Source organism: Triticum dicoccoides, chromosome 3B (genome assembly GCF_002162155.2).
Source record: "Triticum dicoccoides isolate Atlit2015 ecotype Zavitan chromosome 3B, WEW_v2.0, whole genome shotgun sequence".
In the NCBI taxonomy this organism is placed as follows: domain Eukaryota; kingdom Viridiplantae; phylum Streptophyta; class Magnoliopsida; order Poales; family Poaceae; genus Triticum; species Triticum dicoccoides.
In genome coordinates, this window is record NC_041385.1 from 638,297,178 (window position 1) to 638,324,739 (window position 27,562).

Below are 27,562 nucleotides of genomic sequence, written 5' to 3' on the forward strand. Positions count from 1 at the left end.
AAGCTCACGAAACATGTCTTTATCTCCGGTCATGTGATCGGTACACCCACTATCAAGAACCCATTCCTTTCCTCCTGCCATATATCCCCGAAGATTTGCCATAAGACCAAAATGTCTCATTGCGTCATCAAGATCAAAGTCATCATCATCATCCTCATCATAGTATCCATGTTCAACATCGTCATGTGGTGGATCAATTCCTAGTGAGAGTGATTCATTAGTATGAGTTTGACAATAATCTCCTCTATGAAGTTTAGTAGCTTCGGAAATAATATCGCTAATAATTCCAATGTTTCCTTTGGCACGCATAAGATTTGTAAGTTCAAATAGACAATTACCAAACATAGGATCATTGGAATTCATCTTACTCAAGGCAATAGACTTATGAAGAATTTCACCTAGATTTTTCAAGGAATAATTTGGAAAGCGTTCCTCAAGGAATTTCCATATAGTGTAGGCACACTCAAGAGTAGACAAGTTTCTAGGCAAGCCTCTAGTGATAAGATTAACAGTTCTAAGATTCCTAATCATGTCAATTGACTCATCAAGGGTAGGATGCATAGGATCAACATGAGGTGCACAAGGGCTAGCAATGTACTTGTTCAAATGATATTGATTGAAAATCACAAGCATCTCATTTTTTCACTCATGAAAGTACTCTCCATCAAGTATAGGCACTCTATGTCTAAGACTCCCAATAGTAGACTCATCCATCTTCCTCCAATGGTGTTTAAACCAAAGCAATGAAGACCAAAGCTCTGATACCAATTGAAAGGGATCGAGAAGAGGTGTTGAGAGGGGGGGCGGGTGATTAGACACTAAGTACCAAAAGTTGCAGTTTTTAACTTCTTTAAGTTGGAGTGGAGTTTAGGCACAAATTTAACACATACAATACATAACAAGCAAGCATGCAACGAGTATATGAGCAGCGGAAAGTAAAGCATGCAACTTGCAAGAATGTAAAGGGAAGAGATTGGAGATTTCAAACGCAATTTGGAGAGACGGTGATTTTTTAGCCGTGGTTCAGATAGGTGGTGCTATCGTACATCCACGTTGATGGAGACTTCAACCCACGAAGGGTAACGGTTGCGCGAGTCCACGGAGGGCTCCACCCACGAAGGGTCCACGAAGAAGCAACCTTGTTTATCCCACCATGGTCGTCGCCCACGAAGGACTTGCGTCACTAGCGGTAGATCTTCATGAAGTAGGCGATCTCCTTGCCCTTACAAACTCCTTGGTTCAACTCCACAATCTTGTCGGAGGCTCCCAAGTGACACCTAGCCAATCTAGGAGACACCACTCTCCAAGAAGTAACAAATGGTGTGTTGATGATGAACTCCTTGTTCTTGTGCTTCAAATGATAGTCTCCCCAACACTCAACTCTCTCTCACAGGATTTGGATTTGGTGGAAAGAAGATTTGAGTGGAAAGCAACTTGGGGAAGGCTAGAGATCAAGATTCATATGATAGGAATGGAATATCTTGGCCTCAACACATGAGTAGGTGGTTCTCTCTCAGAAATGGTAAGTTGGAAGTGTAGGCTTGTTCTAATGGCTCTCTCCACGAATGAAGAGTGGGTGGAGGGGTATATATAGCCTCCACACAAAATCTAACCGTTACACATAATTTACCAATCTTGGTGGGACTGAATCAACAAACTCGGTCTGACCAATTTAGTAAACCTAGTGACCGTTAGGATTTTCGGTGAGACCGACATGCAACTCGGTAGGACCGATATGGTTAGGATTAGGGCATAACGTAATCTCGGTGAGACCGATTACACAAACTCGGTGAGACCGATTTTGATAATAAGCTAGCCAGAGAGTTGGTCAGGCAAACTCGGTGGGACCGATTACTCAAACTCGGTGGGACCGATTTTGGTAATAAGTTAACCAGAGAGTTTGCATTGTAATCTCGGTAGGACCGATTGCTCAAACTCGGTGAGACCGATTTTGATAATGGACATACACAGAGAGATTACAATCCCATCTCGGTGAGACCGAGATCCCTATCGTTAAGACCGATTTGTCTAGGGTTTGTGGCAGTGGCTATGACATCTGAAATCGGTGTCGCCGGATAGAAAGAATCGGTGGGTCCGAGTTAGACTTTTGGTTTAGGACATATGTGGATGTGAGAAAGTAGTTGAGGGCTTTGGAGCATATCACTAAGCACTTTGAGCAAGCAAGTCATTAAGCAACACCTCATCCCCTCTTGATAGTATTGGCTTTTCCTATAGACTCAATGTGATCTTGGATCACTAAAATAGAAAATGTAGAGTCTTGAACTTGAAGCTTGAGCCAATCCTTTGTCCTTAGCATCTAGAAGGGGTTCCACATCCTTCAGTCCATGCCACTCCATTGTTAAACTTGTCTGAAACATACTAGGTAAAAATGTTAGTCCAACAAGAGATATGTTGTCATTAATTACCAAAACCATCCAGGAAGCACTTGTGCTTTCAATTAGACGATAATTAGAAGCCACGCGATGATCTTGATCCCCCGCCAGGTTTCTTGCCGTGCTGATCTAGCCAAAGTTATAAAAGGAGCATTCTCTCATGAGAACGAGTGAAAATTAGAACGAACCTACCATGTGAACCCAATATGTGTTTGGTCTACAATTTTTACTGTCAAAGAGGGACAATTATAGTAACTTAAGGAATACTATAGACATTCACTGGTCAGAGAGGGAAAAAGTCATGCAATACGCCCTCACACAACTCTATCCCTACCAACCGATGCTAACACATGGGCAATACCATTGGCCTACGATTTGTTATCACCGCACCCATGGATTAATCTGTTGGATGTGAAGGTGACATCCATGTCAAATCCGATCCCCCAATGCCGGATTAGATGGCTGCTTAATTTTGTAATGAGCATTTGTCGTCTTCTTCACCACTGATTGTTCTCCACGGAAAGGTTAAACATATACATCCGCAAAAAAAAGAGGAAAGGTTAAACATATGTTTTTTAAAGGCTAACCAGGAAATCCATGTGTCTGGATTAGAGTCGCGGGGATGGCAACGAAGTCAAACGGCAGTCCAGTCAGCTGTCAAGCCCGATTGCCTTGAGCAATCAACACAGGCACAGCTCAGCCAGCGTTGCCGCTGGTCCACGAGCACGCCCGTCCGGCCGTCCCCGTCTCTCTCTCTGCTGCCCGTGCGCCGTGCGGCCCAATCGCCAGGCCAGACGATGGTTCGCCGAAACTTCCACGGCGCACCGCGCGCCCCCTCCGTGCACTCGACCCACCACGTACGCCCGATCCCGTCCGCACCGCCCGTCGCAGGCCATCCGCTGCGCGTGAGCTCACCGCGCGGACGGACGTGGACGGAGCGCACCACGCAGGCGGGCCACGCCCGCGTGGGTGTCGACACTTCCGCCGATTCACCAGGCCGTAGGGCTCGCGCGAGGCCGATCCCGCGCCTCTCAAAAACTCCAGCCCGCCTCCATTTTCCCCCATTTATCCTCCCCCTCCTCGCGCTCCCGAAACTCGGCTGGCCGCCACCTCCCCTCTCTCCCCTCCCTCCCTCCCTCGGGTCGCCACTCAGGTACGCACCGTCGGAGCTCGTCGGCCCGCGATATCTCTACCCTCGTCAGGACCGAGTCGAATCAGCAGTCGTCCTGTAGATTCCGCGCTGATCTCCGCTGTTTTTCGGTCTGTTTTTGCGCATCTGCCAGGTGGGAGATTGGAATATCTGTCTGCCTTAACCGCCACCCCCTGCATGCTCTGCGGCGGCGGCGGCGGCGGCGTATCGATGGTCATGGACGCCGCGCTGCACGACTGGTGCGGGCCGCTGCCCGGCGGATCCAAGCTGCCAATCTACCCCCAAATCCCCGACGGGTTCACCGCGGAGGAGCTCGAGTCGCTGCTGCTCTTCCCGCCCGACGGCGCCGACGCGGGCGCCTACCTGAATGCCGCCGCGGCGCCGCCCCTGCTCCCGTCCCCGCCCGCCTCCGCCGACAGCGCGTCGTCGCCGCCGCCGAGAGACGCCTTGGTCTCTTCACCGGCTGCGGCGGCGGCGGGCCAGGCGCAGCCGGACGACTCGGAGGTGTTCTCGGACATCGTGCTGGGCTACATCAACCGCATGCTCATGGCCGAGGACATCGACGAGAAGTTCGATCACTACCCGGCCCACCAGGCGCTGCTCGCCGCCGAGAAGCCCTTCCTCGAGATCCTCGCCGACCAGCCGCCCTGCTCGGGCGGGAGCACGGTCGAGAGTCCCGACGGCAGCAGCGTCACCACCAACTCCTTCAACAGCCTCGCCACCTGCAACTGCGCCGCGCCTTCCGGTGGCCTCCGCGCCATGCAGGCGCCGCCCGCTCTCGAGTTCCCTACGGCGGAGTTCCTGCAGCCGCCGCAGTTCTACCAGGATCTGAGCCCCGAGAGCTGCGTGGTGGAAGCAGGCGGTGCGTGGCCGTACGACGCCATGGAATTTAACCCTCTTCCCGACGCGTTGCTCTCGCAGTCGTCCTCCTTCGCATCTTCAAATGGCAGCAGCGTTGCATTTTCAGAGGGCTTCGAGCCGTGGCTCAGCACGGCGGGTGCTGTGCCTGATGCTGGCTTGAGCGATTTTGTTCTGCAGAGCCAACAAGCAGCGCAGTTCAGCCGAGGATTTGAAGAGGGAAGCAGATTTCTGCCTCAAGAGAGCAAGCTTGTGATTGACGTCGACAGTTTACCGTCAGTTTGGGTTAAAGAAGATAAGAAGGTTGTGGAGGTCAAGAGAGAGAAGGCTGATGCTGAAGTAGCAATTCACCGAGGAAAGAAGCATTTCTATGGTGACGACCTGGATGCAGATGAAGTGAGATGCTGCAAGCATTCAGCGCCTGTGGTCGACGCGGATCACCTTGTGCGGGAGATGATGGACAAGGTCTTGCTATGCAACGGCGAGACATGCTCTAGAGGTGTCAAGGAACTGCGTGAGGCCCTACAGCACGATGTGGCAGCTCATTCAGGTGGTGCCCATGGCAAAGGGTCTGGCCATGGCAAGGGCCGAGGCAAGAAACAGGTCAAACAACCCAAGAAGGAGGTGGTCGACTTGGAGACTCTCCTCATTCATTGTGCGCAGTCGGTTTCCATTGATGACCGGCGGAGTGCAACTGATCTCCTGAAGCAGATCAGGCAGCATGCATCTGCCAATGGTGATGGTGACCAGCGCTTGGCGCACTGCTTTGCCAATGGTCTTGAGGCGAGGCTTGCTGGTAATGGAAGTCAGATATACAAGTTACATACCATATCACGGTTTGCATGCGCTGATATTCTGAAAGCGTACCAACTCTACTTAGCAGCTTGCCCATTCAAGAAGATCTCTCATTACTTTGCCAATCAAACCATTATGAATGCTGTGGAGAAAGCCAAGAAAGTTCACATTGTCGACTTCGGCGTATACTATGGCTTTCAGTGGCCATGTCTCATTCAACGGCTAAGTAAAAGGCCTGGAGGCCCCCCAGAACTTCGGATCACAGCAATAGACACACCTCAGCCTGGTTTTCGCCCAGCAGAGCGCATCGAGGAGATTGGAAGATATCTAAGTGATTATGCTCAGACCTTCAAAGTTCCTTTCAAATACCATGGCATCGCATCTCAATTTGAGGCTGTTCGGGTAGAGGATCTCCCCATTGAGAAGGACGAGATTCTGATTGTCAACAGCATGTTCAGGTTCAAGACTCTGATGGATGAGAGCGTGGTAGCTGAGAGCCCAAGGAACATGGTATTGAACACAATAAGGAAGATGAAGCCACATGTGTTCATTCATGGGGTCACTAATGGATCCTATAATGCACCATTCTTCGTCTCACGCTTCCGGGAGGCATTGTTCCAGTTCTCTGCTCACTTCGACATGTTGGAGGCTAACATTCCCAGGGATAATGAGGAGAGGCTGCTCATTGAGTCGACTATTTTCAGTCGGGAGGCAATTAATGTAATATCTTGTGAGGGAATGGAGAGGATGGAGAGGCCAGAGACCTACAAGCAGTGGCAGGTGCGGAATCAGAGAGCTGGGTTCAAGCAGCTCCCGCTGGACCAGGAAATCATGAAGCGTGCACGGGAGAAAGTGAAGTGCTACCACAAGAATTTCATCATCGACGAGGACAACGGGTGGTTACTACAAGGATGGAAGGGGCGTATCCTGTACGCGCTCTCAACATGGAAGGCGAACCCCCAATTCTAGCTTCTGTAAATGGTGACCTGTTCATATTTTTGGACTCTAGAGCTGATTGGTCCTGGCCAACAACCCATTAGTAGGTAAAAAAATGCTATTTGAACCGGCGCCAAAGGAACAAAAACATTTGTTCACCAGTGACATGGTTCATTTGTTTGTTGATGCAGATGATGAACCTGATTACTCTCCTGTAGCATCTGCCTGTTGTATGTGCTGCCCATGCACGGTTAGTTTTCACAGGAACAGTTAGCATTTTTGGTGGAGCAGGCTACTTATGTTAGATGTAGCATATAGGTTCTTCTTGCATTGTCAGTCTTGTATTATATTCGTTCCTCCAGAGTACTATGCAGTAATGTTTCAGCAAGTAATGGTCAGCCTTTTTCATTTGCTTGGTTGAAATTGTAAAATACACCTTGTCTTGATTTCCAATATGTAAAGAATGCCTCTTTGCATTGCAAGCTCGTGCACTCATATATCCCTCTACTGTTTCGTCTTCCGTTCTTATCTTATTAATCTTGTTTTACATGCTGCACAGTCCTACCAGTCACCAATAGTTAGTCTCATTTGCCAGAGAGTGATACAATATATCTGGTCACTCAAATGTGACTGCTGTTGTACCTAACGAATAATGTTTTGAGATAGATAATAGTGAAATACAAAATCCCAGTCTGTTGAGTGACACAGTCATTGGCTGGTTTTTTGCCCTTTCACTTGTCATGGTGTGAAAAATGCCATAGTGTTGGTTCCTATGATACATTTGGACCCCGATCAAATGGCGTGTTTTATGAAACAATCAGTAATGTTTTTTTCTTCTTCTTCCAAATGTTAGGTTGATAGTTAATCTTATTGCCAGCTCATATAGACCAGCAAACTGAGTTCTTGAGCTTCCTAACCACAACTCATATAGTTTAGCTTGTCGTGTCTTTTCAGTTGCCTGTCCAATTTTCAGTTGCTTATCCATTGCTCATCTTTTTGCTGGTTTTGAGCCTAGCGAATTAACAGGCGAACCACCAGCAGGTACGCAGCTACGGCCACATAAATACATGATGGACCAGGAGACGTGTATGCTACAGCTCCAAACGTGTACCCAGGCCTGGGCATCTAGAAGAATATGGCCGACAACGTGTGAAACTGTTGGGCACGACAGTTTGCGAGATTGATCCTCCTGCTGCTGCAACTGGCTGAAACCGATCGCCCGCCATGGCGCCATGGACATCGCTTTCCCCTGAAAAGCAACGGCGCATCAGACCAAAGTTTAGGCAACCTCCCTTTTCGCCGTATGTACTGTCGTCGATTCCTCATGCACCGGGGAGATGGCAGAAAAGATTGGGCCAAAGAAGAATCCAGGCATGCCGGCACTGCATTGCAAGGAAGAAACACCTCAAAGCTGCAACAGCGATGGTAGATACTGTACCTCGCAGATGCTGCGGGGAATCTACGCCTTGGAAGGAGCCCAAGCCGAGGTGTAGCTAGTCTGGAGAAGTCTGTAAAACTCGTGGATACAATTACAGTCCAACACAACACCGCGACGGCGACCGCTGAAAGTTACCGCGAAAGCCACCGCAGCTCCGCGATAACAATTACGGACAAAAGGCATGTCGCGGTCATCATCGCGAGTAATCGGAGATAAAATGTGTCAAATTACTAGCGACTGGAGTGCAACATATGCCGTTCACACTAGGTCATCAGGCTGGCAAGGTTCGCTGAACCTGATCTGCGGAGGTGGAGTGGAGCAGTTCGTGGCTGCGATCGAGGGCGAATCAGGCGGAAGACACCTGAATATTATACTGCTCCCGCTAGATTCGGTAGGATCAAGCGGGATAATTATAAGGGCGCAGCTGCAGCAGATTTTATTCGATCGTGCAGCGAGATGGCGGTGGCGGTGTGCTTGTGAGCTTTGTTAAAGTAATCCGGTGTCACGGTGTAAAGGACAAGCCGGGCGTCATATGCGGGAACAGTGTTTCGCCTAGTCGTTCATCCTGTGCGCGGTGGTCATGTGAGGCATAGACCTGGGAGATCTGAAAAGGATTTAATTATGTTATCGATGAACCAAATCTGAAACATAGGAGTGCAACTTGTGGTTTCGCCATTAGAAAATGGTAGTTAGACTTGCTACAGTGTATAGTTTTTTTTTCTCCTCAGAACAACTTTAATTATGTTATCGATGAACCAAATCTGAACAGCTTCAATGTACTTTAATTTTGAAGGCTCTGACGTACTAGGCCCACCTTTCCTGGTTCATGGGTTTGCACGCGACTTGGACCGTTCAGTGAGGAGCTCCTATTGGGCGCTTCAGGCGCCAGGGGAAGCACCCTGGCGCCCAGGCGCCAACCCTGGTGGGCCGGCCCATTGCAGGGAGATAGATTGCATTAGAAAAATAGAAAAAAAAATGGTAAGAAAAATCCTGAACTAAAAAATGTTCATGGTTTTGAAGAAAAGTTCAAAAAGTTTATTGAATTTAAAAACAAATTCAACGAAAAAGAAAAAAGTTCATGGATTTAAAAGAAAAGATCATCCAATTTGAAAAGGTTCATATAAAATGAAAAAAAGATAATCGAATTAAAAAAATGTTCATCAAACTTTTTAAATATTATTATTCGGAAAATATCATCGAATTTGAAAAAAGGTCAGGAATTTTGGAAAAAAATGGTGCATTTAGGAAAACAAAAAAAGTCCAAATAAAAAATATAAAGAAACAAGAAAAAAGAAAAAAAACGAATATAAACATGGGGAAACTGAACAGCGAACTGGAAAATCGAGAAAGGTAATAAGAGATAGAAAAAAGCAAATATGCACAAAGCGGGGGGAGCTAGCCTATTGGTTACCGCTGTTGTCTTGGAACACAGGTGTTCCAAATTCGAACCCTAAAAAAAAAGGTGTTCCAAATTCGATTCATATCGCCCACACCTATTTTAGGGGGTGTTTAAAATAGAAGAAATAACAAGCATATGGGCTGGCTCAGCTTGGCGGACTTTAGACGCCCGTTTGCAAAATGCACACTACCAGGCGTCCAAAGCGCCTGTTAAACATCCACACATAGGCTTTATATATATAGCGATGTAAGTTGGGCTGTATTAACCACAAGGCCCGTGGGCTAACAGAAATGGATGCTCACAAAAATAAATATTTCGATATTTTCTCGTGCAATTTTTATTCAAGTATCAAAACATCTTCATCAGAAAGTGGTATAAAAATGGAAAAAGAATTGCAAGAAAGTCAGCTATGAACGGGCTAAACACACTACAATCTCCCGCGGGAGAAAACAATCGCAGATTGGCGAGTAAATCAAAATGAGGGGCGCAAATTAAACATCAGCCGCGATGAAGTCCATTCAGCATTTGGGCATGTCAGACGGCGGGGGGAGCAGCTTCTGGCTCGGCTTGCTGCCGTCCTGCACCTGCCACGCCATTCTCAGACCCCACGTCGTATGCACCTCCAAATGGCAATGCATGAACCATACACCTGCACATACACACACAACCATGGCACACATGAGTATCTCTCAAGTTAATTGGTTCTTAGTGCATTGTGTGTCACGTATTGATTGCGTAGAATTATGTTTACCTGGGTTGTCCGCGAGGAAGCGAATGGCCACCCACCCGCCGGCCGGCACGCCGACGGTGTTCCGCTCGACGGGGTCCACGAGGTTGAACTTGGCCGGGTCCTTCACGGCGTCGTAGTTGCCGAACCCTTGCCCGACCACGAAGAAGTTGAAGCCGTGCAGGTGAAGCGGGTGGCTCTCGATGCCGAGGATGCTCGTGTCCTGCATCACCAGCTCCACTGACGTGTTGAACGACAGTGCGAGGAGCTTGGTCCCCGTGGCCACGTGCGTGTTGTTCGGCGGCGTCCCCGTGTAGTTGAACGGCGACAGGGGCATGGCCGGGAAGTTGGCCGCGTACACGCCGCTGGTGAGGCCGGTGAAGTGGGATTGCAGGAGCGCCGTAGAGGGGAGCACTAGGGAGACGTTGTTCACGGCCGCCGCGAACTGCGTGCCGTTGGGCCCCTGGCACGTCATGTTCTTGGGGCACGGCAGCGTGCCGAGCCCGATCGTGAAGAAGAACCGCCGGTCCACCGACTGCGGCACGGCCGCCGGGTACTGTTTTGTGGCGAGGCTGCGGAGCTTGGTCGTGAACTTGGTCACGAAGTTGGTGTCGTTGAAGTACGGCAACATCGGCTTGAAGATCGGCAAGGCCTTGTCGAAGCTCGCCGCGGAGGGCGAGCCGGGGTTGCGGTACTCGAGGATGCCGGCGACGGTGGAGTTGTCGAAGGTGCCGGGCCTGATGGTGGAGTAGGGTCTGGCGAACATGTAGAAGTTGGCGCCGGGATAGGCCGGCTTGGTGTTGAGCAGGACGTTGGTGGTCTGGCCCGGGGAGATGACCAGGGTCCTGACGGTGAAGGGCTTGACGTAGACGGCGTCGACCTCGACGACGGTGAGCGTGTGGTTAGCCACGGAGAAGAAGAGCTCGTCGTTGAGCGCGGCGTTGACGAGGCGCAGCAGGTACCTTTTCCCGGGCTCCACCTTCAGCTTGAACGTGTCTGCATGCGTTCGTACATGCATGCACGGCAACTAGTTAGTTGATTACCGTATGTATTTTACTACAGAATCTATCTAGGACTACGACTTGCACAACCCAATTCCAAGGTGTAGCGTAAGTGCGTAACTAATGTTTTGTTTATCACGTAGCACGGGCCAGCCCCAACAGCATTCAATCGCTAAGGCGCACCAAATGTTAGGTCAGGCATCGATCACCGGGGGGTTATGGTGATGGTAACATTGCAATGACCTAAACAACTGATGCACCATTCCCTTTCCGTTTCAAGGAAGTAACACCGAAATCTTGTTCTATGCACTTTTGGTGATTTTGATTGGCAATCCTCCTGGCGTACTTGTCTCTGGTGATTACGTCAGTACAAGGCTGAAAAATGCACAGAAAGCACAAACTTTCTGCAAACACCTTTGTCTATCAGCAGCTCTACCTTTTGCACAACAATTTTCTGCAGGTTTAGCATCACTGATGTGCACGGTATCATTTTATTCTCCTTGAACAAGTTAAAACGCTGGGTAAACTGCACCACGTACGTACCTTTGGCAGAGCAGTTGTAGAGCGGCCCAGGAAGGCCGTTGATCGTGAACGCGTCGGAGATGTTGGGGGCTCCGCCCACCTTGAGGGCCGTGTTGACTATGGCCTCAGTGTCCGACAACCACCATTCACCTGCACCATCCAAGACAAAAGCCATCTTTTACGGTCGATCAAAATCACAAGCGCAATTAGATTTAGTTCTAAGTCCTCCAAGTTGATTTCTCAACAGCAAGTTTTGAATCGCAGCAGCACAACTGACCGAAGATGACGGGCGGGAGCTCCTTGTGCGGCGCGGGGAAGGGGTAGGGGACGCCGAGCTTGGGGAGGATGACGATGGCGCCGTAGACGGTGGAGCGGAACCAGGAGATGTGCGCGTGCCACCACAGCGTGCCGCGCTGCGCGGTCACCGTGAACTTGTACACGTAGGTCTGCCCCTTCTGGATCGGGCACTGCGTCACGTACGCCGGCCCGTCCGCCCAGCCGGTGCGCATCTGCCGGATGCCGTGCCTGCGACGACGGCGACGACGATGCGTGAGTGAACAAAAAAGCTTCGTGCATGCGGAAATGGTCGTGTTGTCTGCTCCGGCGACGGCGGAATAAACTAAAGCTAAATCCTTAAAGCGTAAAGCCAGGGAATGTAGGTCGGTCGCACGTACCAGTGGATTGACATGTTGTGCGCGACGTGGTTGGTGACGCGGACGTGCACGCGGTCGCCCTCCCTCGCGATGAGCTCCGGCCCCGGGAACTGCCCGTTCACCGTCACGATGCTCTTGGTGCCGCACAGCCTCGTCACGTTCGCCATTTGAATCTGCATATGATCAACAAGGCCTTCAAGTTTCAACAACAACGTACACCACCTGCAGATAAGCACAACATGCATGCGTGCATGCACTAGCTAGGCCAAGCTACTGGACGTGGACGTACATTGAAATCGTAGTGCCTGGTGATGCCCTGCGCCTGGACGACGAGCAGCGTCAGGGTCGCCATGAGGAGGGAGCAGTGAAGACCGGAGGAGATAGTAATGGCCATGGTAGCGTCTAGGGCTCTAGGCTAGCTTTGAGCTAGCCGCTCTATATATGGAAACGGCCCTGAGCTCTCGAGGAGAGAGCAGATGACCAGGTGAGGATGCAGGACGGACTGAATTAATGGATGTGTGGAACTGGCGCTCGAGTTTATTTGTATATATAGGGTGTGTGTGTCAAGCTGGCACACCAACCACCACCGCGCCATTAGTTTCGGGGCTGTACATGCACGGCCATTGGTGATTGGTGGGATACGCAGCTTAGGCGGCAATTCTCGTTTGGTGATTCGGTGGATGAGCCATCAGGGCCGGAGCTCGGGCGAGCGCGAGCTGGAGGGCTCTAGCTTTGGAGTGTGGCTAAAGCCAGCCACCGGCAGGCAGCCATGCATGCATATCCATCTTTTTTTGACCATGTTTTTGGAGTAGCATGCAAATGATCGATCATCGACAGTGGTTTTGATTTGCATGCGTAGTCACGTACTACTACAGCGCGTTTCAAATCCGGTGCAAAAAGGGAAAAGTGAGAGGTAAAAGCGCGCGCACGCTAGGGTCTAGGGATTGCTAAAAGTAAGTTGTTGCCGTGGTAAATCGGTTGCGATGGAGGTAAGAACGACGGCTGAGAAATCCAAATCATCCGGAAACCTTCCGTGCCCTGTACTACATCTCGAAAAGGAAATGGAAAATATCTGGGCCTGACTTGCTTGTCGAAATGTCAAGTCAATATAATGTAGTGGGGCCCTAGCAGACCCCCTGTACTTGGTTATTTCTTGCTGATTTCCTTGAGATTGATGAATTCCGAGAGGCATTAGCATTATTGCACAAAAGAAAATGTGTGAGACTGACGGACCAGTTGCCAAAATCAACTTGGTAGGAGTAATTATGGCATAATATAGCTTCATGCCCACAATTGATTAAGTTTTACTCAATATCACATCCATGATAATTTGCGCAAAGAATTCAACATGAGCTGATTTGTCAATAGCGTGGCCAAGAACCTCGTTACTTATAGAAGAAAATGTCGACGTCCATTTTAAATGAAAGTTATTCTAGATACAAATCTAGTCTAGTACGTGCGCGCATATGGCACCTTCGAAGTTAGGTTGCGCGGCTTCATCAAACATCATTCCGTCGTATGGCGCACGCGCCACAACTGTATATTAATTCCTTTCGGAAGGGAGAACTCCTCTGTTACATCAACTTTTGGTCCTTCAAATCGGCCTGTCAAAAAATATAATCATGAGATCATTTCGAAAAACATGGACGTCGCGCGCGCTTTCGGAAAACAAAAGCAGATGCAGATCCGGCGATGGACCAACAATGTTGTTAGTTTTTGGACGGAAAATAATATAGATTATTATCGGTCACCGTCACCAACCTACAAAGTGGCTAGCTTTAGCTTAGCTTGAGCTTGCTCTAAAGCTCCAAGATCGCTAGGCAGTAAACGTCAGTTCGAGATCCTTTGCCTTCGTTCTTTCTTCCCCCCAACAGTGGAGGGAAAACCTAGGCGGTTGCAGTGCTCCAATATTGTATGTTGAACAACGTTGCGTTGCATGATCGCTTGACGGAGGCATCCATATCTAGTAGGTGCAACCAGCTGCACAAAGTTGGTGCCTTTGGCGTGCCTTCTTGAGTTCTTCCCTTGTACTACTACTGTTCCCCGTGGAGAGAAGGATGCTTGACCCAACCCGACCCGGGGATGCAAACGTTTTCCTTCTATCTTGCACTTGTTTTCATTGGGAGCAGGCAATCCGGACTCAACAACGCACCGATGCTTCCTGCTCGTGGCTTCTCCTGCACTTCTGTCGGCCTTGTTGTTTATCACTCTTCTATAGTTTATAAGGAAAATGATGTTTTGAGGTCTTCAAAGCGTAGCTTTGACCGTTCAACCATGTAAGAGAACTGATACACTACAAAAATATTTTCCAAACATATACTATTTGAGAATGGCACATCCAAACTTTTTGATTTTTTCTCAAAACTATCTCCAAAACATCACGTTGCTGTCACACCGAGGTAGAACACCAAGGCGAAAATTGCACGGTACCTTTAGGTACCGGCAGATCCGCAGCCGATCATTACCATCCTAAGCTTCGTGCCACACTGTTTAGTATAAAAAATGAATCGTTTTGTTTCAAGAATACAGAGCAATACAACAAGATAGGGGGTCCATAATAGCATCTTTTTGTGTCAGATGAGAGAGTGAAAGAGGAGGGAGGCGATGCATGCACACAAAATTGCTTGCGACTAAAGACTTGCGTTTAATTTTTCTTATATCATTTTCAATGGCTCATAAGGGCATCTCCAACGCTGACCGGCCCTTCGCTGCCCTGGCCGCAGCGGTATAAGCCGTGCTTCGGCGCTGTCCACATTGCCATCTATCCTCCTTCTCCTGCTCCTCTCTCCCGCCCATCTCTCTCAACAACTCCGGCGATGGGCAAGTCATGGGCGTCGGCGCTGACAGGCGGCGGTTTTGGGGTGGGCTCGGGCGGATCATGGTGACGCCGCTATCCTCCTTCCCCTGCTCCCCTCTCCCCGCCCATTTCCCTCAATAACTCTGGCGATGCACAAGTCCTGGGCGTCGGCGTCGGCAGGCGGCGGTTCTAGGGCAGGCGGCGGATCGTGGTGACGCCGCCCTCGAATTTTGGAGCCGTCTTCCTCATCGGCGAGTAGCTCCTCGACGGAGGCGGAGATCCTCATCTCCTTCGGCGACGAGGAGGACCAGCCGCAGTAGCAGCAACAACAGCTTGTGCCGGCAGTGGCGGGCCAGGTGTACGCCGCCACCGACGCGGAGTACGAGGAGCTGATGGAGCTGATGCTCCGTCGCTCCATGCTCCACCTTAACGGCCCGACTCCACCACCGGGGACATTCCTCCCAGTGAAGCCGGACCCAGCATGCCCTCCGCGCTCTCCGTCGCGCAATCGCAACGTCCAAATCGGATGCCGCATGAAGAAAGAGCGCCTCTCGCCACTGCCAATACACGTCAAGGAGGAGCGGCTCTCTTCGCTGCCCCGACACGTCAAGGAGGAGCGCCGCCCGTGTACAATGCGACCGCGAAAGCACACGGTCGCCTTAGCCACTTCCTCGGCGGTAGTGGCAGCGACATCTCTTCTTCGTCTCGGAGCGCCCTAACGATGCAAGGGTACGCCAATAGGAAGCAACACCGTTGGGACAGGCGCAATGCAGCGTGCCGATCGGAGTTTGTTGACTCCAACGTCCTGCATCCACACATTGAGTCAGACTCGGAGCTGGCGTACGCCTTGGCTCTGGACCGCTCCGTGACGACGGCGGAGACGAGCAAGCGCCGTCTCCGCTGCCTAGACGAGGAGATGTCCAAGTACAGAGAGGAGTGGTCTCTCAGCGAGATCGCCACCGCCAATGCTGCCTCCTCCAAGGCCCGCCGCCCTCTCCCCGCCCACATCATCGGTGGGCGTGGCCGCATTGCGCATGGCACCGGAGGAAGCAAAGAGGACCATCTACGAGCATCAGGCGGCTGCCGGGAAGCCCTACCGCGATGCCGCCACCTTTGGCGCTCGAAGGTTGACTCCAACGACTCCGATGCCAGACCGGGCGATGATGACGGAAGAGGAGCCGTTGGCCAGTCCGGCATGGTCTACAAGGTCACCGTCAAGTATATGGTAGTTTAGGGTTTTATTTAAGGTTTTTAATTCACCACACAAAATATCATCCAGTTTTATGTATAAATTATCTTATTTGAAATGAAATCCGCCGTGTTTATATCAAAATTTGCCCGTTTTGCACAGATTTCCTACGATTGGTTTGAACTGTTAGCAAAATGTATGCTACTACGGTTGGATGTTGGCCTCCCACATCTGTATCCGTGGACTGCCCCCTGTCCGCGGAAGGACGCAGGAGGAAATTTGGGGGTTGCCGCTGGAGATGCCCTAACTTTTGGACTAATATTCCAATTTCAAAACTTTTTATGTATTTGAACTCATGTCGCAAAGACCTTTAAAACACGACCGGTTCTGGATACATTAAAATCGGTTCAAAAAACCATGAAACATATTTCACAAAAAATACATATATTTCAATTCCATATTTTTAAAACAATACAATTCACTATTTTGAAATAAACTATTACACAATTTCAAACAATCCGTTTTAGAAGTTGACATTTCAGTTTCATATTGTTTTTATTTTCAGAACCTAAATTTTACTTTTCACTGCTTGTTTCATAAAAATCACATCTATTTCAATTCCATATTTTGTAAATAACATATTTCACTCTTTTAAAATGAACGGTTACACATTTCCAAATAATTAGTTTCATAAGTTAACATTTTAATTCATATTGTTTTCATTTTCAGATGACAAATTTCACTTTTCACTGACTTCTTTCACAAAAATCACATATATTTCAATTCCACATTTTTCAAATGACATATTTAACTCTTTCAAAATACACTTTTACACATTTTGAAATAATCAGTTTCACAAGTTCACAGTTCAGTTTCATATTGTTTTCATTTTTAGAACCCACATTTCACTTTTGACTACTTGTTTTACAAAAATCACATCTATTTAAATTCAACATTTTGGAAATAACATATTTCACTATTTTAAATGAACGGTTACACATTTTCAAATAATCAGTTTCACATGTTAACATTTCAATTTTATATTATTTTCATTTTCATATGAGACATTTCAATTTTCACTCGCTTCTTTCACAAAAAATACATCTAATTCAATTCCACATTTTTTAAATGGCATATCTAACTCTTTTGAAATAAACTTTTACATATTTTAAAATAGCCAGTTTCACAAGTAGACATTTCACTATCGACTTCTTTATCAGTTCACATACTTAAAGTAGATAAATAGCTGGTCAGGCCTACTTGAGTGATGCAACATAGTTCTTGTGTAATTTATTACCTTGTAAAAACTGGTTTGTTTAACTAGTTTTCCATTGTATCTTCTTGCCCTAGTCATGTTTTGATGTTCATCAGCAAACCATTGGCTAGTTTATATGGGTCACACAGTCTTTGTATGTTGTCCTTGTTTGTTGTTGTAACTTTTTCTATAAACACCCATAAATGGGTCAAACTAACGTGTTACAGTCATTCATCAGGGTCTCCTTCAGTTCATCTGGAACTATACCCAACCGGAGAAAGTCACCCTTGCTCTTAGAGTGAGAGGCTAGGTAGTGAATAGCTTTGTTCAAATCCCTTTTGATCCATCCAACCTTGTATGACCCGAAATTCTTTGTCGTAACTTCAATGTGCCCTAATCATGTTCCACACGCTATTGACTTATGTATCATTTCAAATGCTGTCCAACTAGTGCTACATAACTATCATAAATAGCTGACAATATCTAATTGTAGGATGCAACAAGGTTTATTTGTTTTTAACCTATAAAAAACTTGTTTGTTTTACTGGTTTGTTGTTGTAACTTGTTTCTCTAGTCACGTGTCAACTAACTTCAAATTTTCAGGATCCAATTGAAACTCCAATGGCTCAACATGTACCTTTTAAAAATTTGTTTGTTTAAATGGTTTGTGGTTGTAACTTCTTGCTCTAATCATGTTTACCTCAACTTTCAGGTTCCAAATGGAACTCCAATGGAATAACATGTGACCCCAAGATCAAAGACCGAGCTCCCCTAGGACGTAAGATCATCCCAGAGCAGTGCCACCGACATGATCATGTGTCATGACTTGCCAAGTGTTGATGTTTTTGATGTTGGAAATATGCCCTAGATGCAATAATATTGCATTATTATATTTCCATGTTCATAATTAAGAGTTTATATTTCATGCTATAACTACTATGATCCTGGAAATGTGCGATTCAGTGGAAAACTCATACACATGTGGAATGATAAATGGTAAAGAATATGTTCCTAGTCTTGCCTCTAAGACTGGCTCAACTGTTGTTGGTGATCATGTTTTCCGGGTCTTTGGATATCGTTAAGTGTAATGATAGTCCTAAAACAACACTAAGAGTATGACGTTAGAAGAACGATCATATTGAATCGACCCAAACTTGTTTCTTATACTTTGAGATAATATTGTCTGAAATCAATTGTCATAACACGGAGTGTTAACATGTGTCTTTAGCTCCTCAGACCATGAGAGTATAGTAGTCACTTCCTACCGTACGATGGACTTTGGGGTTGCCCAAACGTAATCTGTAACTAGGTGATCATAACGACAACTTACAGGTTCATCAGAAAGTTTGACAAGGGACTAGATAGCTCGAGAGTGGGATTTTCTCCTCCGACGATGGAGAGATATTCTTAGGGTCCTCTTGGTGTGACGACATCCATCATCGTCTGGCCAGACATAGGTGACTATGTCACGGGGATGCCAGAATAGTTCAACGAGAAAGAAGAACAAAACTGACAACGGGATCAACAGTATAGTGAGCATGTGCATGACTCAGGAGGATACTGACGCATCTTGGGTTTTGTAAAGTACTGTGAAGCAAAGAAAACATCATATGATAACCAAAGGTCCACTTGAATATCATCCATGTAATCATAGGGATCAATATGGACGTCCACGGTTTTGCTATCTGTCATTAAACAAATGGGTTTTGTTCATCTCTACGTTTTACCGAATCTACGGGGTCACAAGCTTAAGGTAATCATGATCTGTTGAGTGTTAGTAGGACGGGAGTATCATGGATTTATTTGTTAAATAGTATATTTAGAATAGTTCTGAGAGGAGCCGGAAGCGTTTCAGGGTCACCGGAAGGGTTTCAGAGCTTATCAGGCAATAGCAGGTATTATCGATAAATAATATATAGGTGGAAAATGTTTCTAGAGATGTTAAATTTATAATAAAAGGCTCTAATAATAGTTAGAAGGCTTTTATATTTAATTTAATATCAACGTATCTTAAAAGGCCAAGAGGAGGCTGAGCAACTTAGGCCACTTGGGGCCAAAATAGGTGGATGCGCCCCCTTGCTCCTTGTAGAAGGAAGGGGAGGCCGAATTGGAGGGAGATCCCCCCTCCTAGTCTGGCCAAAGGGAGGGGTTTTACTTCCCTTGTGGTGCCCCCTCTCCCCTCCATCCAACCTACATATACGTGAGGACTTTTGCCCTTTTTATACACAAGTTTTCGATCCTCCTCTAGTTCATCTAGCCCTAGTTCTAGTTGGTCCTAGTTGACTAATTAGAGCTTGGTCTAGTTCCTCTAATCATCATAATTAGAAGCCCGGTGTGGTTCTAATCTCCTCCCTCTAATTATCCAGCGATGATTAGCTCTCGAAGGTGAAGCGCTGCTGGATTGTGAATATTGAACGCTTGCAACCAAGTAGAGAGGTCGTGCTTTCAGTCTTCCGTTCGAGGGATCGATCGAGGACGGTTCGTGAGATTGTCATCAATGGTTTGAGGGATGCCAAGTATGATCTACACCGACTCATCTACTTTTTCTTCACTCCGGTGTCAGTAACCATTGTTGATCCAAACCATATATGCATCTTCATATTGTTCTTGGGTGGATTTTACCATAGTTCTAGTTCTAAAAAAGACTGCCAGTTTGTTCTTTAAAATAGGGCTTTGGCAGGGTTCTAGGTAGTGGGCCAAACCAATACCAATAGGGATGAGGGACATATACTTATTAATTTCATAATCAAAGAAAAACTTAAAGGGCAATCAAATAATCTAAACATGCGGGCAAAAACATAATAAAAGTAATGTGCCCTACCTCTTAGTAAAGTAAGGCCTTCCAGAGCCCCCTTCTTTTTCTAGTTAGTTGAAAGAAAAGCAATGGGGAAGATTGGCTTACCAGTTAATTGGTATGTATCATATCTTTCTATGGTGGGACATCCTATTCACTCCTTGAGATTCCCCCTTTACCAAAAATGCCACCCGCGGGTCCTTCCTTAGCTCCAGAAGAAAGGGAGCAATCCCCCTCTATTGGCCTAAACCTCGATCCATCCCAGAGTAGCCGCCGGCTGGACGCGCTGAGCTTTATGATTACCATTGTCATTCTTCCCTCTCCTCTCTGATTGCTTTTCATTGTCTCTTTGAGTTTACCCTGTTTTCGTGACTCTCCTCTCTTTATTCTCCCTTTACCACAACGGTGCCGTCCATGGATCAAATTATTTCGTGGATTGGATTTCACTTTCGCAGGGCATTTTTTGTTTTCTACCATGTTTCCCAACAACGATATAAGAGCGCGGTTCTATGAGTAGATGCAGGTTTCGATCTAGATCAAATGTGGATGTGAGAGTTTTATGTTCTTGCTATTCTTCCCTAGAGTGTTGCTTTGGTTCAGTTCATTGACGACATGGTGTCGCTTTTCACAAGGTTCTGGCAATCGATCGGCTCTGGCCATCGACGGTCTGCTAACAGTTCCTTGGGCTTCATAATAGTCAAGAACAGTGAACCGTCGCGTACGAAAGAGGGTGATTGGAGGATCGGAAGTATGTCTAGAGGGTGTGTGATTAGAATACTTGACCAAATAAAAATCTATCATTTTCCCAATTTTAGTTGTGGGCAAATTTTAGCAATTAGAACAAGTCAAGCAATTAACCTACACATGCAATTCTAAGAGTATAGTAGCGGAATGTAAAACATTTCATATGAAGGTGAAGGGAAGGGTTTGGAGAAGGCAAACGCAATGGAGACACGGATATTTTTTGGCGTGGTTCTGATTGCTGGTGCTATTGTACGTCTATGTTGATGGATACTTCAACCCACGAAGGGTAACAGCTGTGCGAGTCCACGAAGGGCTCCACCCACGAAGGGTCCATGAAGAAGCAACCTTGTCTATCCCACCATGGCCATCATCCATGAAGGACTTGCCTCACTCGGGTAGATCTTCGCGAAGTAGGCGATCTCATTGCCCTTACAAACTTCTTGGTTCAACTCCACATCACGACGGATGCTCCCAAGCGACACCTAACCAATCTAGGAGACACCACTCTCTAAAAGGTAATAGATGGCGTGTGATAACCCACAAGTATAGGGGATCGCAACAATTTTCGAGGGTAGAGTATTCAAATCAAATTTATTGATTCGAAACAAGGGGAGCCAAAGAATATTCACGAGTATTACCAGTTGAGTTGTCAATTCAACCACACCTGAAAGACTTAATATCTGCAGCAAAGTTTTTAGTAGCAAAGTAGTATGGAAGTAACGGTAACAATGGCAAAAGTAACAGTAGTAGTTCTGTAGTGATTGTAACAGTAGTAGCAATGAAAGTAACTTATCAAAGATCGATATGTGAAAAGCTCGTAGGCATTGGATCAACAATGATAATTGTGTTGGATGATATTCATCATGTAGCAGTCATAACCTAGGTGACACAGAACTAGCTCCAATTCATCCATATAATGTAGGCATGTATTATGTATATAGTCATACGTGCTTATGGAAAAGAACTTGCATGACATCTTTTGTCCTACTCTCTCGTGGCAGCGGGGTCCTAGTGGAAACTAAGGCCTCCTTCTAATAGAGAACCGTACCAAAGCATTAGCACTTAGTGAATACATGAACTCCTCAAACTACAGTAATTACCGGAAAGAATCCTAATTATTGTCACCTTGGGGTATGTGGATCATAAATTGTAATAGGTGTCTACAAACTTGCAAGATAGGATCAAGAACATACATATATTCATGAAAACATAATAGGTTCAGATCTGAAATCATGGCACTCGGGCCCTAGTGACAAGCATTAAGCATAGCAAAGTCATAACAACATCAATCTCAGAACATAGTGGATACTAGGGACCAAACCCTAACAAAACTAACTCGATTACATGATAAATCTCATCCAACCCATCATCGTCCAGCAAGCCTACAATGGAATTACTCACGCACGGTGGTGAGCATCATGAAATCGAGGTGATGGAGGAAGGTTGGTGATGATGATGGCGAAGAATCACCCTCTCCGGAGCCCCGAACGGACTCAGATCAGCCCCCCCGATGAAGAACATGAGGCGACGGCAGTTCCGTATCATAAAATGTGATGATTCCTTTGCTTTGATTTTTTATCCCCGAATAGGTACTTATAGAGTTGGAGTTAGGATCAGAGGAGGTCTAGGGGGCCCACAAGCCTACAGGGCGCGCCCCCAGTGCTTGTGGCCTCCGGGTGGCCCCCTCTGGTTAATTCATGCGCTAGTATTTTTTATATATTCCACAAAAAATCTGCGTAAATTTTTAGGTCAATCCGAGTTTGATTTCTACAAATAAATAACACCATGGCAAGTCTGCTGAAAACAGCGCCAGTCTGGGTTAGTTCCATTCAAATCATGCAAATTAGAGTCCAAAACAAGGGCAAAAGAGTTTGGAAAAGTAGATATGATGGAGACGTATCAACTCGCCCAAGCTTAACCCATTGCTTGTCCTCAAGCAATTCAGTTCACAAACTGAAAGTGACAAAGAAAAACTTCTACAAACTCTGTTTGATCTTGTTGTTGCAAATATGTATATCCAATATTCAGGTTTTTAGCAAAGATTATGAACTAACCATATTCACAACAACATTTAGGTCTCACATTTACTCATATCAATGGCATAATCAACTAGCGAGTAATAATAAAAAATCTCGGATGACAACACTTTTTCAAAACAATCATGATACAATATGATATAATGGTATCTTGCTAGACCTTTTTCAGACCGCAAAACATAAATGCAGAACACCCCTGAAGATCAAGGACTGACTAGACATTATAATTCATGGAAAAAGAGATCTAGTCACACTCATACTCAATATCAATTAATAACAAAGCATATAAATGACAGTGGTGCTCTCTAGCTGGTGCTTTTATAAGAAGATGATGAATCAAAAATAAAAGTAAATAGATAGACCCTTTGCAGAGGGAAACCGGGATTTGCAGAGGTGTCAGAGCTCGAAGCTTTTAAAACAGAGATGAATATAATTTTTGGCAGTATGCTTTCATTGTCAACATAACAACCAAGAGATCTCACTATCTTCCATGCTAGATACATTATAGGCGGTTCCCAAACTGAATGGTAAAGTTTTACTCCCCCTCCACCAACAATCACACTCCACGGCTAGCCGAATCCACGGGTATCGTCCATACCAACAACAATCTTGGGGGAGTTTTGTTTAGTTATTATATTTGATTTGATTTTGAGCATGAAACTAGGCATCCCGATTACCAACCACTTTCTCGTGAATGACAAGTGAATAAGCACTCATCGTGAGAATAACCCACCTAGCATGGAAGATGACAACCCCCAGTCGCTACATGAGCAATTCGGGCATACCAAACACATTATTATTTGAAGGTTTAGAGTTTGGCACATGCAAATTTACTTGGAACGGCAGGTAAATCCCGCATATAGGTAGGTATGGTGGACTCATATGGAATAACATTGGTTTAAGGAAGTGGATGCACAAGCAGTATTCCCGCTTAGTACAAGTGAAGGCTAGCAAAAAGATTGAGGAGCAACCAACTAGAGAGCGACAACGGTCATAAACATGCATTGAGATTAATCAACATTGAATGCAAGCATGAGTAGGATATAAATCACCATGAACATAAATATCTTGGAAGCTATGTTGTTTTTGATTCAACTACATGCGTGAACATGTGCCAAGTCAAGCCACTTGAATCATTCAAAGGAGGATACCATCCTATCATACTACATCATAACCATTTTAAAATGCATGTTGGCACGCAAGACAAACCATTATCCACTCCTAGCTAATTAAGCATGGCATGAGTAACTATAATGTCTAGTTGTCATTGCAAGCATGTTTCATTCATAATGGGCTGAATCAAGAACGATGAGCTAATCATATTTACAAAAACAAAATAGGTCGAGTTCATACCAGCTTTTCCTCATCTCAATCATTTTGTCATATATCATCATTATTGCCTTTCACTTGCACGATCAAACGATGAATATAATTAGAGTGCACGTGCATTGGACTAAGCTGGAATCTGCAAACATTTATTCAAAGGAGAAGACAAGGTAATATGGGCTCTTTGTTAGATCAACAATAATGCATATGAGAGCCACTGAACATTTTCATCATGGTCTTCCCCTTACGACCCAAAGAAAAAGAAAAAAGAATTTCAAAGAAACACACTGAAATATTTTTAGAGTTTTTGTTTTTTCTGAAGCAAGTAAAAATGAAAACGAAAAAAAACTATTTACACGGGAAAGCTCCCAACAAGTAAAAGAAGAATGAAAAATCTTTTTGGGTTTTCTTTTAATACTACATCTAATTAACTAGAAATAAAAACTGAAAAGAAACAAGAAATATTTTTGGATTTTATCAAAGTTTTTCAAACACACAAGAAGACAACAAGAAAAATAAACTAACATGGATTATACAATGAGAAATTATGAACACCGACAACTAGAATGAATGTGTGAACATGAATGTAATGTCGGTGAGAAATACATTCTCCCCCAAGCTTAGGCTTTTGTCATAAGTTGGTCTAGGGCCACGGCTGGCCTGGCGGATATCCAAAGTCGTAGTTGGGGTTATACTGAGTTGCGGCCGCTACCGCTTGGAGGGCTGCCTCGTGGAGGCGAATAGCCTCCCTCGCTCTCTCATACTCGTTCGCCTCCTCTCTGGTTATGAATTATCTTCATTTTACCTGAAAGTCAAAGAAGGCAGGAGCGGGAAGCGTAATATAGAAGACGCGCTCCCTGTCAAAGATTAGTCGGTACTGGAGGGGCTGTTCGCTCCTCTCAAGAAACTGGTAACGTACCATAGCATCAGAATCAAGGTAAGTAGGTGGCAACTCAATGTCATTTTCTCTTATGGGTACCTCAAGATAATTAGCTAACCGGGTGGCATAAATCCCACCAAATAAATCTCCATCTAAAGCATTATTATATAACCGCCTTGCAACAATAGCCCCCAAGTTATATCGTTTATCACCCATTACCACACTCTTGAGGACACTAAGATCTGATGCACAAAGGTGGCTATGATCATGTTTACCATTAATGCATCTACCTATAAAGAGAGCAAAATAATGTATAGAAGGAAAGTGAATGCTCCCTTTAGTAGCTTGTGTGACATTTCTGGTTTCTCCCGTAGTGAGGCTAGCAAGGAAATCAATGCAATCATATTTACAAGGTTCGCTATGGATGCCCCATTGGGGATTTTACATACTTCATTAAAATCTTCAAGGTCCATTCGAAATGATTTATCATATAGATCAATTAAAACAGAATGTGTATTGCTCTTTGATGTAAACTCAAATCTCCGCACAAATGAATCAATGAGGTGATAGTATTGCCGACACTTATCAGACACGAAGTCCTCAAGGCTAGCATTTGGTATGTATGCATCAAATTCCTCCTTAAGACCTGCGTGAGACATGAAATGATCCGATGGCCATTCACAAGGCCGCACTAGAACTTCCCTCGGTGGTTGAAGGTCTGGCTCACGTATCGCGAGCCTTGGGGCTTTCTTGCTTGAGGAACCACCTTGGTATATTTTCCTAAACGATTTCTCCCTATGGAAAAAATTTCTGAAAATTTTTAGTGACTCAAAATAAAAGTGAACAAAACTCAACAAAGCTAATAACAACTACTCCCACAAGTGTCTAGAAGCTATATCATGCAACAAAACTACTTTGGACCATCTAAATTTGACATGCAAGCTCAAGAACAAGGTCACCACCACCACAACAACAATTTGCAATATATAAAGCTAGAACAAAAACTAATTGGACCATTGGAGGAGTCACATATCGATGAACAATCCCCCGAAACAGTTTCAAAAACGGAGTTCCGAGCAAGGAGAACGAAAATAGGAGCAGAATGAGCAAAAACACGGTATGAGCAATGGTGTGATTTTTTCAGGAGGAAGACAAAGTGGATGGGTGGCTGGAATAAGTGAGGGGACCCACATGGGACCCACAAGCCCCCTAGGCGCGCCTTGGGGATGGATGCACCCTGTGGGCTTGTGGCCCACTAGTGCACCCCCTGAGGTGCATTCAGTGCCATAAATTCTTAAATACTCCCTCCATTCCTTTATATAAGGTGTATTTGTTTTTTAATAAAATTCCACAATGTAAGGTGCATTTGTTCTAATTCTTCGTAATTCCGATCTTGACCCTCCAGAAAAAGGAAAGTATCTTTCCCCTGATTGCATGTATCTCCTCCTAGAGAAAGAAAAGGAAACTATCTCTGTCCCGATTGTGTGTATCTCTTTCTTTCCTAGCCTAAATGATTTACTTGCCACTAATCCACAAATTAGAGAAGGGTAATTTTGTCCTAACTAGTGCATAATTATGTGCCTTGTTCACCGTGTTGAAAATAATACACCTTAGATAAAGGAATGGATGGAGTATTATGGAAAAAATCATACTAAATTTTCAGGGCATTTGGAGAACTTATATTTTCTGGTCATTTTTTATTGCACGGATAATTCAGAAAATAGAATAATAATAATATTTTGCTTTATTAATTCTAAATAACATAAAGTAAAGAGTGGGTACAGAAGGTTGTGTTTACCAAATTCATCCATCTCATGCCCGTCAAAAGGAATCCATTAACATGGTTGATCAAGTCTTATTAACAAACTTCTTCCAAATGACATGAAACCGGGAAATCTTCGTATAACATTAGGTTACCTCAATGGGGATTTGCATGTCCCCAACAAAATATCATATTTCTTTTTGACAGAAGGAATGGGGAATTCAAAACCTCCAATAGTAATTGTTGAAATTTTTCCAATAGAATTGATACTATTCACTCGAGGTTATTTCTTTGGAAAGTGTACCGTATGCTCATTACCATTAACATGAAAAGTGACATTGCCTTTATTGCAATCAATAACAGCCCCTGCAGTATTCAAAAAGGGTCTACCAAGGATGATCGACATACTGTCATCCTCGGGTATATCAAGAATAACAAAGTCCGTTAAAATACTAACTGTTGCAACTACGACATGCACATCCTCACAAATACCAATGGGTATACCAGTTGATTTATCAGCCATTTGCAAGGAGATTTTAGTGGATGTCAACTTATTCAATTCATGTCTATGATATAAAGAGAAAGGCATAACACTACACCGGCCCCTAGATCACATAAAGCAGTTTTAACATAGTTTCTTTTAATGGAGCATGGTATAGTTGGTATTCCTGGATCTACTAGTTTCTTTGGTATTCTACCCTTAAATGTATAATTAGCAAGCATGGTGGAAACTTCAGCTTCCGATATCTTTATTTTATTAGTAACAATATCTTTCATATACTTGGCATAAGGGGACATTTTTAGAATATCGGTCAAACACATACGCAAAAAGACAGGTGTAAGCATTTGAACAAAGCACTCAAAATCTTTATCATCCTTTTTATTGGATGGTTTAGGAGGAAAGGGC

General features: G+C 45.4%; 2 protein-coding genes across 3 annotated transcripts; one reads left to right on the forward strand and one right to left on the reverse strand.

Moving 5' to 3' along the window:
- Nucleotides 1–3,451: 3,451 nt before the first annotated feature.
- On the forward strand, nt 3,452–6,639 carry LOC119277565 (scarecrow-like protein 9). Of its 2 annotated transcripts, XR_005137215.1 has the most exons (3): nt 3,452–3,546; nt 3,677–6,239; nt 6,324–6,639. XR_005137215.1 is itself a non-coding variant. In XM_037558849.1 (2 exons), exon 2 carries the CDS (start codon nt 3,721–3,723, stop codon nt 6,163–6,165), a length of 2,445 nt encoding a protein of 814 aa, XP_037414746.1. In that variant the 5' UTR covers nt 3,452–3,546; nt 3,677–3,720; the 3' UTR covers nt 6,166–6,639. The 2 variants fall into 2 exon arrangements, 1 of the variants encoding a protein (XP_037414746.1); XM_037558849.1 differs by having other exon boundaries at nt 3,677–6,639.
- Nucleotides 6,640–9,264: 2,625 nt separating this feature from the next.
- On the reverse strand, nt 9,265–12,377 carry LOC119277566 (laccase-4-like). The gene is made up of 6 exons (XM_037558850.1): nt 12,162–12,377; nt 11,894–12,045; nt 11,497–11,744; nt 11,241–11,369; nt 9,721–10,692; nt 9,265–9,618 (listed from the first exon to the last, which is right to left on the reverse strand). Exons 1-6 carry the CDS (start codon nt 12,264–12,266, stop codon nt 9,488–9,490), a joined length of 1,737 nt encoding a protein of 578 aa, XP_037414747.1. The 5' UTR covers nt 12,267–12,377; the 3' UTR covers nt 9,265–9,487.
- Nucleotides 12,378–27,562: the final 15,185 nt, after the last annotated feature.

Bases quoted from the DNA above. Each gene is read 5' to 3' on its own strand.
- LOC119277565 (XM_037558849.1), top strand. From the start codon at position 3,721: ATGCTCTGCGGCGGCGGCGGCGGCGGCGTATCGATGGTCATGGACGCC.
- LOC119277566 (XM_037558850.1), bottom strand. From the start codon at position 12,266: ATGGCCATTACTATCTCCTCCGGTCTTCACTGCTCCCTCCTCATGGCG. The intron at 12,046-12,161 runs GTACGTCCACGT...GATCATATGCAG, and splicing joins CCAGGCACTACGATTTCAAT to ATTCAAATGGCGAACGTGAC. The intron at 11,745-11,893 runs GTACGTGCGACC...CCGTCGTCGCAG, and splicing joins CACAACATGTCAATCCACTG to GCACGGCATCCGGCAGATGC.